Source organism: Dasypus novemcinctus, chromosome 7 (assembly GCF_030445035.2).
Source record: "Dasypus novemcinctus isolate mDasNov1 chromosome 7, mDasNov1.1.hap2, whole genome shotgun sequence".
Lineage (NCBI taxonomy): Eukaryota > Metazoa > Chordata > Mammalia > Cingulata > Dasypodidae > Dasypus > Dasypus novemcinctus.
This window is the reverse complement of record NC_080679.1, coordinates 3816403-3833099: the sequence shown is the minus strand read 5'-3', so window position 1 is coordinate 3833099 and position 16697 is coordinate 3816403. Positions and strand designations below refer to the sequence as shown.

The 16697-nt window shown below is 46.1% G+C and overlaps 1 protein-coding gene across 1 annotated transcript; it reads right to left on the bottom strand.

The window, feature by feature from the left end:
• Window positions 1–12313: 12313 nt before the first annotated feature.
• On the bottom strand, window positions 12314–13252 carry LOC101427266 (olfactory receptor 6B2-like). Its single transcript, XM_004473938.2, has one exon. It carries the CDS (start codon window positions 13250–13252, stop codon window positions 12314–12316), a length of 939 nt encoding a protein of 312 aa, XP_004473995.2.
• Window positions 13253–16697: the final 3445 nt, after the last annotated feature.

Genomic DNA, 16697 nt, shown 5'->3' with positions numbered 1-16697 from the left:
TTTTCAAAGGAATCTTTATTTCTGAGCAGTAGGACTTAATGGTGAGCTTAAAATATTCAGTAAACCATGTTGTAAACAGATGTGCTGTCATCCAGGCTTTGTTGTTCCATTTAGAGAGCACAGGTAGGGTAAATTTAGCATAATTCTTAAGGACTCTGGGATTTTTTGAATGGTAAATGAGCATTGGCTTCAACTTAAAGTCACCAGCTGCATTAGCCCCTAACAAGAGAGTCAACCTGTCCTTTGAAGCTTAGAAGCCAGGCCCTGTATTCTCCTCTCGAGCTGGAAGATCCAAGATGGCATCTTCTTTCAACAGAAGGCCGTTTCATCTATATTGAAAGTTGCTGTTCATCTATATTATGAAAGACTTCATAAATTATCTTACATCTTCTGAATAACTTGCAGTTTCAAAAGCAACACTTCCTGCTTCACCTTGCACTTTCACGTTACAGAGACAGATTCTTTCCTTACACCTCATAAATCAACCTCTGCTTGTTTCGACTTTTCTTCTGCATCTTCCTCACCTGTCTCAGCCTTTATAGAACTGAAGAAAGTTGTTTGCTTGCTCTAGATTAGGCTTTGGTGTAAGGAGATAGTGTGACTAGTTTGATCTTCTATCCAGACCTGTAATATTTTCTCCATATCAGCAAAAAGGCCATTTCAATTTCTGATCATTTCTGTGTTCACTGGAGTAGCAATTTCAATTTCCTTCAAGAACTTTTCCTCTGCATTCACAACTTAGCTAACCATTTGGTGCAAGAGGCCTAGCTTTTGGTCTGTCTTGGCTTTCCACGTGCTTCCTCAAGCTTAATCATTTCTAGCTTTTAATTTAAAGTGAGAGATGTGTGACTCTTCCACTTACACACTTAGAGGCCATTGTAGGGTTATTAATTGACCTAATTTCAATATTGTTGCATCTGAGGGAATAGGAGGGCCAAGGACAGGGAGACAGGGATACAACAATTAAGTTCACCATCTTATATGGGCATGGTTTGTGGTGTCCCAAAACAATTATGATAGTAACATCAAAGATCACTCATCATGAAAATGCTGCAAGTGAGTTCCGGGAAGTTGAGATAGGTAGTGAGTGCTCACCTCTCTTACCGAAATAGCAGAAGAAAGGAAGAAGCTGAAGCAACTGCTTTCAGGATCTGCAGGTCAGGGGAGTGCCATGCATCATCTGGGAGTGAAGTGGGACACAGAGATGAAGAGGCCAAAGTAAACTGTGGAGGGAAATGAATAACAAAGATTAGATAAGAAATAAATGAAATTAAGAACAAAAAAACAATAGAGAGAATTAACGAAATCAAACTTGGCTCTTCAAGATTAACAAAATCCCCAAACCCTTACCTAGACTGACAAAGAAAAAAAAAAGAGAGAAGATGCAAATAAAATCAGAAATTTGAGGAAGGCCATTAATACACAGAAATAAGAAAGATTCTAAGAAGATACTATGAGAAATTGTATGCCAAAAAATTAGACAACTTAGATGAAATGGACAGCTTCCATAGAAAGGAACACACAAGATATAAACATTGACTTAAGAAGAACTAGAAGACCTCAGCAAGTCAGTCACAAGTAAAAAAATTGAATTGTTTTTCAAAATCTTCCCAACAGAGAAAAGCACAGGACCAGATGGCTTCACTGGGGAATTCTAACAATCATTTCAAGAAGAATTAATACTGATCCTGCTCAAACTCTTCCAAAAATTGAAGAGGAGGGAACACTACCTGACTCATTCTATTACACCAACATGACCCTAATGCCAAAGCCATATAAAAATGCTATAAGAAAATATATATAAAGTACAGACCAATCTCTCTAATGAGTATAGATGCAAAAATCCTCAAGAAAATACTTAGAAATAGAATCCAACAGCACATTAAAAGTGTTATACAGCATGTATTATACACCATGTATAAAAGTATTATACACCATGATCAAGTGGGTTTTACCCCAGGTATGCAAGGGTGGTTCAGCACAAGAAAATCAATTAATGTAATATACCACATTAACCAATCAAAGGAGAAATTCACATGATCGTTTTTAGTGACACAGAAAAGGCAGTTGCCAAAACCAAAGATCTTTCTTGATAAAAGCACTTCAAAAGATAGGAATAGGAGGAAACTTCCTCACCACGATAGAGGACATATATGAAAACCCCTCAACCAACATTGTACTCAATGGTGAAAGCCTGAAAGCTTTCCCTCTAAGATCAGGAAAAAGACAGGATATATGGCCAACGCATGAAAATCAGTGTTGTTACTATACACTAGAACAATCTGAGGAGGAAATCAAGAAACAAACTCCAATCACAGTAGCAACTAAAAGAATCAAATATCTAGGAAAAAAACTTAACCAAAGATGTAATGGACCTTTACTCAGAAAACTACAAAGCATCTCTAAAAGAAATTAAAGAAGGTTTAAACAAATGGCAGGACACTGCATGTTCATGGATTGGAAGACCAAATATCATTAAGATGTCAATTCTACCCAAATTGATTTACAGATTCAGTGCAATCCCAATCCAAATTCCAACAGACTACTTTGCAGAAGTGGAGAAGTCAAGTATCAAATTTATTTGGGAGGAAAAGAGACCCCAAAGAGCCAAAAATATCTTTAAAAAGAAAAAGTTGGTAGACTCACATTTCCTGACCTTAAAGCATATTGCAAAGCTAAAGTTGTCAAAATACCATGGTACTGGCATAAAGATAGACATATTGAACAATGGAATCAAATTTGAAGCTCAGAAATAGACCCTCACAACTACAGTTAATTGATCTTGACAAAGCTACCAAGCCCACTCAACTGGGACAGAATAGTCTCTTCAACTAACAGTGCTGCAAGAACTGGACATCCATATCCAAGAGAATGAAAGACCCCTATCTTTTACCTCATGCAAAAAAAATAACTCAAAATGAATCAACGATCTAAATATAAAAGTCAGAACTATAAAACTTCTAGAAGAAAATGTAGGAAAGTATCTTGAAAATCTCATGGTTGAAGGTGGTTCTACATTATACCTAAAGCACGAACAATAAAAGAAAAAATAGATAAATGGGACCATCTCAAAATAAAACACTTTTGTGCTTCAAAGGACTTTCTCAAGAATTTGAAAAGGTAGCTTACTCAATTGGAGAAAATATTTGGAAACCACATATGCTGTAAGGGTTCAATATCCATGATATAAGGAGACTAAACAATAAAAAGCCAAATGACCCAATTTTAAAAATGGGCAAAAGACTTGAATAGACATTTTTCCAAGTAGGATATACAAATGGTCAAAAAATACATAAAAAGATATTCAACATCACTAGCTATTAGGGAAATTCAGATAAAAACTACAATGAGATATCATTTCACACCTATTAGAATGGCCACTGTTAAAAAAAAAACAAAACAGAAAACTACAAGTTTTGGAGAGGATGTGGAGAAACAGTAACTTATTCAGTGTTGGTGGGGGTGCAGGTTAGTGCAGAGGCTGTGAAAGAGGGGTGTTTCCTCAGAATTTAAAATACAGACCTACCATACGATCTGGCAATCCCATTCATAGGTACATACTCAGAATAATTGAAAACGGGACACAAACATATTTGCACACTGATATTGAAGTGGCATTATTCACAATTGCCAAAAGAAGGAAACAATCCAGGTGTCTATCAACAGATGAATGGATAAACAAAATGTGGTATATACATATGATGGAATAGCTGTAAGAAGAAATGAAGTCTTGATGCATATGATAATATGGCTGAACCTAGAGGACATTATGTTGAGTGAAACAAACCAGTCACAAAAGGACAAATATTGTATGATGCCACTAACATGAGCTAAATATGAGCTTACACTTGGAGTTGATAGCTAGATGATTGGTCACCAGAAGACAGAATAGGGATAGAGAGGGGGAGCAGAGGCTTAATTTTTACAGAATTTGTAATACGGTGAACTGTAAATGTTTAGAATTGTTTAAAGGTGATGATAACATGTCAGCGTGAATGTAATTAGCAACAACAATATGTGGGTATGATTGTGGTTGAACGGGAATGTTTAGGGTTGTGTAGGTCACTAGAAGGAAAGCTAGAAGATGAAACGTGGGACCGCACAGCACAGTGAACCCTGTTGCAGATGTTGGGTGTTGTTAATAGTACAAATGTAAGAATGTTCTTCCATGAATCAGAACAAATGTATGTTAATATCACAAGGTGTTACTGATAGGATGGTATTTGGGCAAAAATACCACTAAAGCAAACTATGGATGGCAGTGAATAGTAATATATTAATATTTTTCATCAACTGTAAAAAAGCAATAATTATCCTGTGACAGAAACCAAACACCAAGTACTGCATATTGTTTGACCCCATTTATATAAATTTAAATACAAATAAATGTATAGAGCTGGAATTAGATTAGCAGATATGCATAGCAGGAGAAGGATAGAGGGATTGAGCAGTGCCTGCTAAGGGGTAAATGGTTTTTATTTTTGGAATAACGAGGATGCTCTACTATTGATTACTGTGGTGAATGTACCGCTGCAGGAAAGCATCCCAGAAGCCACTGAGTGCACACCGTAAATGGATTGTGTGGTATGTGAATGTATCTCAAAAAATGGCTTTAAAAATATATCACTGATCACAGATCAGCATAATAAATAAAATAATGATGAAAAAGTTTGAAAAATTGTGAGAATTATGAAAAGGTGGCACAGTGGTATGAAGTGCCTGCATGTATTTGGAAGAACGATGCTGAGAGACTTGCTCAAAGCAGAGTTGCCCAAAACCTTCCATTTGAAAAAATGCCAAATCTGTGAGTGCAATAAAGCAAAGAGCGATGAAATGAGGCATGCTTATCGATCCAGATACAGATGATACATGTAGGTACGGACATTGACATAAATAGATGTAGATGTTGGGGAGCAGGGAAGTCAGCTGAGTTTTGACCCTGCTTCCCAGGGTCATTCAGTTGGCTCCGGAGAGCAATGATACATTCACGTGACAGATTTTAAAGTCAGAAGTTCTGCATGCTTGCCTGTATATATAGGAAGGCCCACACCAAGGAACGTATTTAGGATCCATCGGGGGAGGTTGTTGTACGGCCCCCCCAGGAGGGGTAGCCAAGAAGCAGGACCGGTGAACTTGCCTGATCGTGTGCACAGGAGACTTGCTTAAAATCACACACAGGACTTGGAAATCCCCCCCACTCCCTGCACGCCTCAAACAACACCAATACCTCGAGGATGGTAAAGGATTAATTTATTTAACTTTCCCCCCAACGCTGTGGTGCACCGATCATGGAAAGTTCTCCACAGAAGAGGCAAGCTGCATATAAACGGGGGCCAGGCCCACGGCCCCCCAGGAGGAAGGAGCTGGAATGGTGGCGAGGAGCTGCCGCAAGTGAACATGTGTCCTCAGACTCTGGCTCTGGGTGACCCTGCAGCCCACCACCCCCACCCCGCCTGCCGCCAGACGCACAACGGAGATGGCACGGCCTTCCTGGCCAGAGAGGACCATCAGCTGTGGCTGGATCCAGCATCGAGCACGGAGCAAGTGAGGTGAGGAAGGCCGACGGCGACTCCAAAGGAAGGCACACAGCTGAGACGGCGCGAGCCTGGGAGGCAATGACTGCGCGGAGAGTCCCAGGTGCAGTGGGAGGGGAAGGGGCGCTGACCCTAAAGTTCAGGCTCAGTTAAGGGAATGCCCACCAGGGGCTGGGAGGGGCCAAGGGCTTTGGATGAGGTGAACAGAGGTCACTTGAGTTGAGATAAAATTGGGGCTGGGGTGCGCTGGAGGGGACTGTAGAGGGAGCACCTGGCAAAGGGCTGCAAGCAGGGCGGGCACGGGGCAGTGCTCAGCAAACAGTGTTATCAGTCGGCCCAACAACCACCCACCTACGCTCGTCTTCAGAGGGATGGTGTAACAGGAAAAGAGGAACTCCAGAACTGTGAAAGAGTACATTTCTGTTTTAACAACCCAGTTTGAGGTATTTTGTTGTGGCCGCCCAAAACGAATGCAGTTACTAAACAAACAGCCACAGCCCACGGCAGGCAACAGAAGCAGGTCCTGAGAGGGAAGAACCTGATTTCCAGCAACCACATTACCACAACTACAGGTCTGGTTTTCAACAACAAAAGTTTGAATCATCCAATGAAACAAGAAAAGTATGCCCCATTCTTGGAGGAAACTAACAAACACTCGCTGCAGAAAGTAGACAGCGGACTAGAGAGAATGTAAATCCAGTGTCTTAGATAACTTGAAGAGCTAAAGGAGGCATGGAAAATGAACTAAAAGAAACCAAGAGAATGATGTTTCAATAAACAGAGTATGTCACTGAAGTCGTAGAAATTATGTATATATATAAAATATATGTAGATAAACGTATGCATATATAGGCATACAGACATACCTGGAAATATTTCATGTTCAGTACCATACCACCAGAAGGAAATGAAGAATTTCAATTTTTTGGTTGCCAAGTTCACCTAAAATTTATGTTTACACTATACTGTGGTCTCTTAAGTGTGCAATGTCTTTATATTTAAAAAAACAATATATATACCTTAATTAAAAACAGTGTTTGCTAAAAACTGCTAACCATCATCTGAGCCTTCAGCAGTCTTAGCCTTGATATTGGTGGCCTCTGGGATGCAATGGCACCACGCAGCGTGCTGGGAGCAGGGCACTCAGGGGCATGTTCGGGCAGCTTTGACCCTGTCCTGAGATGCTCCACCAATCCCCACCTGCCCTGCTCTTGAGAGGGAGGGTGTAAGAGGACAGGAGAACTTAAGGATATGGGGTGGATGGTCACTCCAAGTTCATGTTCCCCCAGAGCCTGAGACTGTGGCCTGACTTGGAGATAGGGTCTTCGAGGTGTGCTTGCTATGAACACCACGATGAGATCGCAGTGGTGAGGGAGGGCCCTAAGTCCCCTGGCAGGGCTCCCTAGAAGAGGAGGAAGGGGCCAGAGACACGGAGACATGGAGTGAGGCAGGCCACGGGACAGCACGGGCAGCGTGGGGGCTGCTGCACAGTCAAGGGTGCCTGGAGCCCCAGAACATGGAGGACCCGGAGGGCACCCCCAGCACAGAGGGGCATGGCCTGCCACATCTGGTTTCCGATTCTGGCCTGACAGCTGGGGAGGGGGGAAGGGGATAAATTTCCGTTGTTCCAGCCACCCAGTGTGTGGTCACCCCTTATGCCCTTATGGCAGCCTTGGTGACTTCATTTGTTCAGTGAAGAATGTTCTAAAGGTGGCTGCCTGTGGACACTTAAAATAATCCAGGTCCTGCATCTTCATTTACACACAACAAAGCTGTTGGGTGAACCCCACGTGCCCAGCAAACAGGGCTGGCTGGGGGGAACAGGAGCTCCCCTCCTGGAAGCCCCAGCTCTCAGGCGCTGCGGGGCCTCCTGCCTCAGCTCGTCCTGTTTCGCGCAGGCGCCCCTCCCCCCGCTGACCCGGCAGAGCTGCTGGACCCCTGGCGGGCTCCGAGGGCCTGTGCTGCTGGCACCCTGCTGCCATCTAGTCTACTCTTCTTTTCCTTGAGAAACACTTCCTGTAACAAAACTTGGGGCACGGGGACAGCTGGGGGTTGGAGACACCGACAACCCCTCCCTGTGGAGCTGATACTCCCGCTGGCAGGACACGGACCCCTGGACAGGGCATGAAGATGAGAGGGGGACATTTACTGTTTTCTTGTGTGTTTTTAGAAGGTACAGGGGATTGAACCCAGGACCTCGTCCATGGGAAGCAGGTGCTCCACCACTGGGCTGCGTCCACTCCCCTGCTGGGCTTTTCTAGGGGTTCCATCCCTGTTCTCCTCTTCCCACATATAAACTTGGGCTCTTATTGGATAGTGGAAAGCGGTCATTGATTAAATGCTGGTTAAGTCCAAGAATGATTGAAAAATACCAATGTTCTTTATTTACACATTCAGGAGCCTTTAGAGCAAGCTCTATCCATCTGCAATTAGACAATAGCTATACGTTTTTTTAAATAAGCTTTTCATTTTGGAAGAATTTTAGACACAGAAACGTTGCACAGGCAGTGGTGATTTCCTCCTCCCGTGCGCTGCCTCCCTGAGGCTGACATCCCACCCAGCTGTGTGCACTGGTGCCAGCTGCGAGGTTGGCGCTGCAGGCTGCTGCTGACCGCCTCCAGTCTGGGCTGCCCCGCCCCCTCCCACCACCGGGGTCCCCGCTGGCTCGCTGACCTGCTGGCCTGCTCCTGACTCGCTCCTTCCTCCCTGGACCTGAACAGAGCCTGAAAGGCGGAGAGGACGTCAGGGAAGGAGCCTGGACCCCTCTCCTGGAAGGCAAGGGTCTCCAAAGCGCTACCCAGAGAAGCTCATGCTGCATGGGGAGCTCCTGCTCAGGTTAGGTCTTTAAGGAAACCCGTGAGGGGACAATGACGGCTTCTGTTCCCCAGAAAGCATGGTCTTTAGGGGCTGCGGGAGGGCAGGGCCGGCCTGGCCGTTCACACTGTCTGCTCACAGTCATGAGCTCTGCTCCCAGCTCTGTCTTGGAAGAATTTAGGATTCAGGCCTGGGATCTGGGAGGCTGATGTCCCCAGCTGGGTGACCCAGAAGTCCTGGAGAGCTGGAAAATATGGTAGAAATGCGGGCTCCACATTGTACCCAGAGATGCTGGGCCATTGACGGGCGTCCAGGAGCCCTTGTCCTGGACCAGCTATGGGGCTGCAGAGGGTCCCCACAGCCCCTGCCCGTTTGGGTGTGGGCAGGCATGGTGGGGTGCCGACCTCACACACACATCTGCAGCTCCACCTGTGCTCCACAGCCTGTGGACACATGCTCTGACTTACAGGGTGGGAGTTGGGGAGCAGCAGGGAAAGGCTTGTGTCCTACCTGGTGAGTCTGGAAGCCTCCTGTGAACCGCTGAGCTGCCGGCCAGGGCAGGGGCAACTTCTCTCGGTGTCCAGCAGATCTTTGACTGCCACGGTGACCTTGAGAAATGGCCAACAGAGGAGCTGGGGGAGAACAGTGGTGGCTTTTTTCTACCAGAGCGTGGGGACTCCAGGGTCCAATTACCCCACCCTCCATGAGTCTGCCCCACTCTGCCAATTAGCGGAGCCACGTCCCCCGGGCCTCTGGGGCTGGGCCGGCCTCCGCCTGCCTGAGGGCTCCCTGGTGGAGTGTGTGGAGCCCGTCCCCTGTTGCCCTCGCTGGTTCCATCCTGCAGGCTCGCCAACCACAACCGCGGGGCCCCCTCCCTGGGCAAGCCCTCGGGGCTGCAATCAGCAAGGGCCAAGGGGTCCACACTTCTGCAGGTCACCTCATCTCCAGCAACAGGGGTGAGGCGGGAGGAGGGCAGGGGCAGGTGATTGATGTAAATACAGTGAAGTAAATACACTTACTTCTCTGTGTATTTTCTCTTTCCTCTGGGACAATCCCAGGGCCGTGCTTGTTGCCCATTTTGTTCCTTTCTGCGCAGTGCCTGGTTGGGGTCAGTCACTGTAGGCACGTGAATGCTTGCATGGGTGAAAGAAAGAGTGAATTAGCCAGAGTAGGTTGTGGACAGAGGAGAAAGAATGGTTTCTGGAAAACTGACCATTTTTTCCCACCCAGCCAGGTAGGGACAAACCTACTCTCAGAACTTTGGGAGCTCCAAGCAGTGGACACCAGGATGGCCACACCTGGCCTCAGGCCCCCTCTAACAATGTAGGGACAGGAGCCTGCCTCGAGAACCAGTGGGAACATCGGGACCCAGAGGAGCCACTGCACACGAGGCTGTCACTCCAGGGCCCACACAGCCAGGGGATGGGAGCGGGCATCCCACCACAGCTTCTGAAGGGCCAGTCCTCACACTGCTTTGACTGCATGGAGCCACAGAGGGTGTGTGGGCTGTGGGAAGGACTCAGAGCTGGAGCTGGACAGACAAGATGCATGTCATACAGGGACATGAAGCATCTCAGAGGTGGGGCAAGAGGCAGACTACTGAGTGATATTTACCTGAATCGGGTTCAAGATCTCCATCAGAGGGGACGGAGGACAGGAGCTGAGTTTTCTGTGCTGAGAGTATGGAGGATTGTAGACATTCATCGTTGGCAGTGGGACGTAGAGCAGTAGCCAAAGCTCCAGATCGATGCACCTGTACTCCCTTCCTGTGCAAAGAGCTGCTCCAGCTGGAGTGGTCCCTGAGGGGTCAAGAGTGGTCCTTATGAGCAGGCTTGGAGAAGACCTGGCATCGTGGCCACTGGGATGGACACTGGCTTGTCCAAAGGAGAAGCTGCCTGGAGGGCCTACAGGATCTTGCCTAGCCCACTGATCATCAAGTTCTGGTCTAGATGAGCTTTCTGTATTTAGTCAATTACTGACCTCAACTCTCAAGGCCAGTTCAGAGGTGGCTGAGGCTGTGGTGGGAGCTGCTGAGACTTGGTGCGTTGGCTTGGGTTTGCAACAGCGCAGGGACCTGGGAGAGCCATAGACCATCAAGGTGAAGTTAGCGACAGCTGGTCAGGAGGGAGTGTTGGAAACAGAGCAGAGGTGGAATCATTTCTTTGATCACAGGTTTGAGGTTATGAGAAGTCCAGGCATGATGAAGGAAATGTCTTATTCCCAAGTGGCTTTCTGGGACTGGCTGCCAGAGACCCTTGGTCCTGGGCTCCTCTCACATGGCAGTGGACATGGCTGCCCATCCTGGCTTCTTTCTCTTCCAGGGTCTGTTGACCTCCAGCCTCTGGCTGCTCCATGTGGCTTTCGCTCTCTCTCTTTCTCTCTCTCTGTGACCTTCCTTATAAGTCTTCAGTAAGAGGATTAAAACACATACTGATTCAACTGGGCCATCCCTTAAATGAAGTAACCTTGTCAAAAGGTCCTATTTAGGCTTCACCTCCACAGGAATGGAGTAAGTTAAAGAACTTGGCTTTCTGGAGTACAAAGCTCCAAGCCGCCTCACATGCCAGCAAGTAAATCAGTCAGTAATGAACCACTGTGAATGAATGAGCAAATAAACACTCGACTGTGGAGGGCCAGGGTCCAGAGTCAAAGCAGCCCCCAATGCCATCTGAGTTCAAAATTGTAAGGCACAAACCACTGCTGGTGGAGGGCTGAGGACGGGGCCACAGCCACACTCTGGTTTCATTACTTTCTATAATATGTTCTCAAATAGTGACCAGCAAATGCTCACAGGGCTGTGCTTCTTTCACGTGTGGGACTTCCAGGATGGTGGGAGCATGGAGCATCCACGGGTAGAGAAGACAGGGACAACTACCGAGGCATGGGCAGCCAGGGAACTCATGGCGTGGCAGTCAGGAACTGTCCATTCTGAGCAGGCCCCTGCACCTGCCTCCACATGTCCAGATGCTGTCCTGGGACATAGGCCCCTGCTCGGCCTTAAAACCTGTTCTCCATTTTCTGAGACATTAGGTGTTCCCGGAGATTATCAGAGTTAACTCTTTAAGGTTCTCACATCTTACACATGTGGGCACTCTTCCTGTGGTCCTGATCAAACAGGCCCGGGGTAGGGTCTAACAGCACCTGGGGAGAGGGGTGCTGCATGCCCACTCCCCACTGAACCCTTATCCTCAGGACAGGAGCTCTGTTTTCAGGACCCTGAACAAAGTTCCGGGGAAATGAGGCTGGGGTCTTGAAAGCGGTAGGATTGTTGCCCAGCAGGTAGGAGGACCCTCTTTTTGTGCCCTTGGTGTTATTTCAACCAATGTCTATGGATCATCCTCTGGGCCCCAGACCGTATATTGGGATGTGATGGTCCACAAAGGAAGAGGCAGGCCCATCCCTGCCACCTAGGACATCTGCCCATGCCCAAGGACAGCCAGGCTCACCACACGGGAATAAGACAGTTGTTTATTCCCCCCACAGCTGACCGGGGGTGAGGATGGGGTTTGGGTTTGAAAATGGAGCAGCTGGCCCCAGCCCAGGACCATTAGAGGGAACACAAGGAAGTCTTCTGTTTACCACCCCTCGATATGCTTTGCTTTGCGGATAGTCAGAACTCATTTCCAAAGAGTATGTCCTTGGTATAAAATACTGTCATTTCTTTAGGATATTAAAATCTACTATGCTTTGCTCTTTCCCAAAATATGCAGGGTGGTTTTGAAGATGAGGAGATTTGTTAAACTTGGCCAAAGTCCCGCTTTGCTCACATATAAAATGAGGAGAACAATTCATTTGCAACACCAACGATATTCATCTCTGTGGGCTGATGAAAGGAAATACTTTTCAAAATATGAAATATTACAATAACATAAGGAATTTCCATTATTACAAATTAAGTAGCCTCATCAGACAGGCTGTGTGTCCCAGGGATATTCTAGAAAGGTTGAATGCCAAGGCGTGGCATACTAGAGTGGAGCTTGACCTAAGCCCAAAGCCTTCTTCAAGGCATCCTTAAATTCTTTGTTCCTCAGGCAGTAGATCAAGGGGTTCAGGATGGGGGTGAGGACAGTGTACAGAACAGAAATAAGTTTGTTTGAGCTCCGAGAATCAATGGCATGGGGTCGAACGTACATGAAAACCAAAGCTGTGTAGAAGATGGTGACCACCATGAGGTGGGACGCACAGGTGGAGAAGGCTCTCCAGCGGCCAGTGGTGGAGGGGATGCGCAGGACAGCCAGGGTGATGTGGACATAGGACATCACGGTGGCCATGAGTGGGAAAAGTAAGATGATGAAGGCCAGGATGAAGTCGACCAGTTCTGCAGTTGAGAAGTCTGTGCAGGCCAGCTTGAGGATGGGGGAAATGTCACAGAAGAAGTGGTTCAGGACATTGGAGCCACAGAATGTGGCACTGGAGATAAAGTAGATCTTGATCATGGAGATGGTGAAGCCACTCGCAAAGGAAAAGCCCACGAGCTGGAAGCAGAAGCCAGTGGACATGATGACTGCGTAGCGCAGTGGGTGGCAGATGGCCACGTAGCGGTCATAGGCCATGGAAGCCAGGAGCACACACTCAGTGCACACCAGCGAGCTGAAGAAATAGAGCTGAATCATGCATCCTATGAAAGAGATGCTTTTGTGTTGCAGGAGGAACCCGTCTAACATCTTGGGGATGATGTCACACACGTACCAGATCTCCAAGGAGGACATGATACACAGAAAGTAGTACATGGGCCGATGGAGGGAGTTGCTGCTCCAGATGGTGAGGATGATGGCCAGGTTCTCCACCAGGACAAAGAGGTACATGAGCAGGAAGAGAAGGAAGAGCACGTACTGCAGCCCAGGGGTCGTGGGGAAGCCCACCAGGATGAACACACTGACCTTGGTGGCATTCTCTCCTCTCATTGTTTGGTCCTTGGGAGCCATGTGTCTGCAAAATATCACTGTGTAAGCATAAAAGGCTATAAAATTTTCAAGTTTATTTGAAAGAGTAAGGCACACCAAGTAGCCTAAATTGTCTTTAAAACAGAACTATGTTGGAGGATGTCAATTCCTGACTTTAAAGCATATTACTTAGCTACAGAGATTAAAACAGTATGTTTCTAGTATAAAAATAGACATATTGACCAGTGGAACTGAATCAAGAATGCAGAAATAGACCCTCACATCTATGGTCAAGTGATTTTTTTTTTTTTTCTATTCTTCAGCTTTATTTTATTATTTATTTATTTATTTATTTATTTATTTAAAAATTACATTAAAAAAATATGAGGTCCCATTCAACCCCACCGCCCCCGCCCCTCACTCCCCCCACAGCAACACTCTCTCCCATCATCATGACACATCCATTGCACCTGGTAAGTTCATCTCTGAGCATCACTGCACCCCATAGTCAATGGTCCACATCATAGCCCAGACTCTCTCACGTTCCATCCAGTGGGCCCTGGGGGGATCTACAATGTCCCGTAATTGTCCGTGAAGCACCATCCAGGACAACTCCATGTCCCGAAAACGCCTCCACATCTCATCTCTTCCTCCCATTCCCCACACCCAGCAGCCACCATGGCTACCCTTCCCACACCCATTCCACATTTTCTCTGTGGACATTGGATTGGTTGTGTCCATTGCACACCTGTGTCAAGTGAGGGCTTAGATTCCACATGGGTACTGGATGCACTCCTCCCGCTTCCAGTTGTAGACACTCTAGGCTCCATGTTGTGGTGGTTGACCTTCTTCAACTCCATGTTAGCTGAGTGGAGTAAGTCCAATAAATCAAAGTGTAGGAGCTGAAGTCTGTTGAGGCTCTGGGCCTGGGTGTCATATTATCAGTCCAGAGATTCAAATCCCCTACATATATCTTAAACCCAGCACCAACTACAATTCCAATAAAGTAGCATGCAAGTCTTGTGAAAAGAGATCCCTTCTGAGTCCAATTCCATCACGCAGAAACACCAGCTCCAAAGAAGGGCCATCTGTCCTGGCAATGAACCCCTTCTGCCATGACCATAGAACCCGTGGGTCTCTTTATCCCTCAAAAGAACCAATACCTGGGGTTGTATCTACCTTATCTGTCTCTTAGACTCTGTTCAGTTGTACATAGGGGTATTCCTTCTGACAACCTCCAGACTCTTTTTTAGAGACTCACAGCCTTATAATCTCATTTCTCCTTTCCATTTCCCCCTTACATTAGGTCAAACAGCTTCCCGAAGTCATGTTATTACATGTAGACAGGTATATTCTGCTGATCCGCATTGAACCTTTAATTCAAGATCATTTTCTAGTTGCATCTTCAGCTGGTATGTGGTAGTGATCCCTCGGTGCCAGGGAGGCTCATCCCCGGGTGTCATGTCCCACGCTGGGGGGAATGCATCGCATCTACATGCTGAGTTTGGCTGTGAGAGTGGCCACATTTGAGTAACATGAAGGCTGTCAGGAGGAAACCCCCAGGCACAATGCTACTCTAGGCCTTGTTCTTATTGCAGGTGTATAGGCTCAAAAGTGTAGCCATTAGTATCAAGAGCCCACTGTTGGGCCCTCCTTCCTTCCTGGTTCTTGCCGTTGCACCTGGAGGATTGCCGCTGTACTCCCAGGGCCCACAACAGTGACCCCCCCCCCCCCCCGCCAGGAGCCCAGTACCCCCCCAGCTGTTGTTTTTAATTGTTTCCACTATGAGTATATATAGACATTACCATATACCCCGGGCATATGCCCTGTATAACTCCCTGTCAACCATATATATCCTGTCCATAACATCACATATCAGTATTCCTCCGCTGCCATTGTTGAACCACTCTGTGATCCAAAACTTCCCATAAAGTGAATCCCAACATAATGTCAGCTTCAGAAGAGTCTTAGATCACCGAAATTCATATATACAATATACAGTACTTCCCCAGATCCACCATAAAACCTTTTCCCTTCCACAGCAATAATCTTTTAACTTATTCATATCATATTTCCTGAAACTGATGTACAGATTCCGAAGCTATAGTTTTCAAACAAGGTGACATCTGTGCTTACTATGTGGTCCATACTTTAGGTTGTACAGTTTTCTAAATTTTTTAGTTATCCTATGTTTTGTCTTATGGTTTTCATTATTAGTCTGTCATCCCCTATATGTTTTTGGTGTAATATTAGCTGTTTTATATTCATCCTCGTGTACTCTCACATAACTCCTCTCTTGCCCCCTATTTACCTTTGTTCCATCCATTCCACATCCATTTTCCCCTTCCCTTAGGGCCCACAACACCTGCCAATCTAATGCCCTGGGAGCCGTCCTTTCTCACAAGAGATACAGTTCTCTCTATTCGACGGCATTAGTCTTCCCCAGGATATGGGTCCACCCCACCCAATGGTAGAACCCACCTTGGCAAAATGAGCCTTCAGCTATTCCCTCCGGAGTCCGTCCCGCATCAGACCATACCCCCTGAGCATCCTAACCAGGTAACCCTCCTACTTATACTTTGATACGTTTTACTCAACATTTTGTTCTCAACGAACATCTGACACTCTCCCATGTTCGTATGTTGCCCCTCCCTCCCCCCTATTTCTTGGACAATATTACCCCTCTGCCCATCCCCAGCCCCCCTCAAACCCAGAAAACCCCACCCGAAGGTAACCCCTTGCCCCCATTTTGTCCCTTCTTTGTGCTCATTCAAGTGATTTTTTGACAAGGCTTTCAAACCAACCAGCTGTGCCGGAATACTCTATTCAACAAGTGATGCTGGGAGAACTAGATATCCATATCCAAAAGAGAGAGGATTCCTACCTCACATTTTATGCAAGAATTAACTCAATACCTAATATAAAAGCTACAAGCAAAAAGCTCCTAGAAGAAAATATAGGGAAATATCTTTAAGATGTTGTGGTAGATTTCTTAAACTTCACATCTAAAACACGACCAACAAAAGAAAAATTAGGTAAATGGGACCTCCGCAAAATGAAACACTTTTGTTCTTCAAAAAACTTTGTCAAGAAAGTAAAACTGCAGCCTACTTAGTGGGAGAAAATATCTGGAAACCACATATCTGATAAGGGTTTCATCTCCATGTTATAAAGAGATTCTCAACTCAATGATAAAAAGACAAGCAACACAAGTTTTAAAAAATGGGCAAAATACTTGAAGAGACATTTTTCCAAAGAGGATATACAAATGACCAAAAATTCATGAAAAAATGTTCAAAAGCACAAGCTATTAGGAAAACGCTGCTCAAAACTACAATGATATACCATTATCTATCTTATAGAATGCCGTTATTAAAAAATCTGACATCTGCAAGTGCTGGAGAGGATGTGGAGAAATAAGAACATTCCTTCACTGTTGGTGGGAATGTAGAATGGTGCAGCATCT

Bases quoted from the DNA above. Each gene is read 5' to 3' on its own strand.
- LOC101427266 (XM_004473938.2), bottom strand. From the start codon at position 13,252: ATGAGAGGAGAGAATGCCACCAAGGTCAGTGTGTTCATCCTGGTGGGC.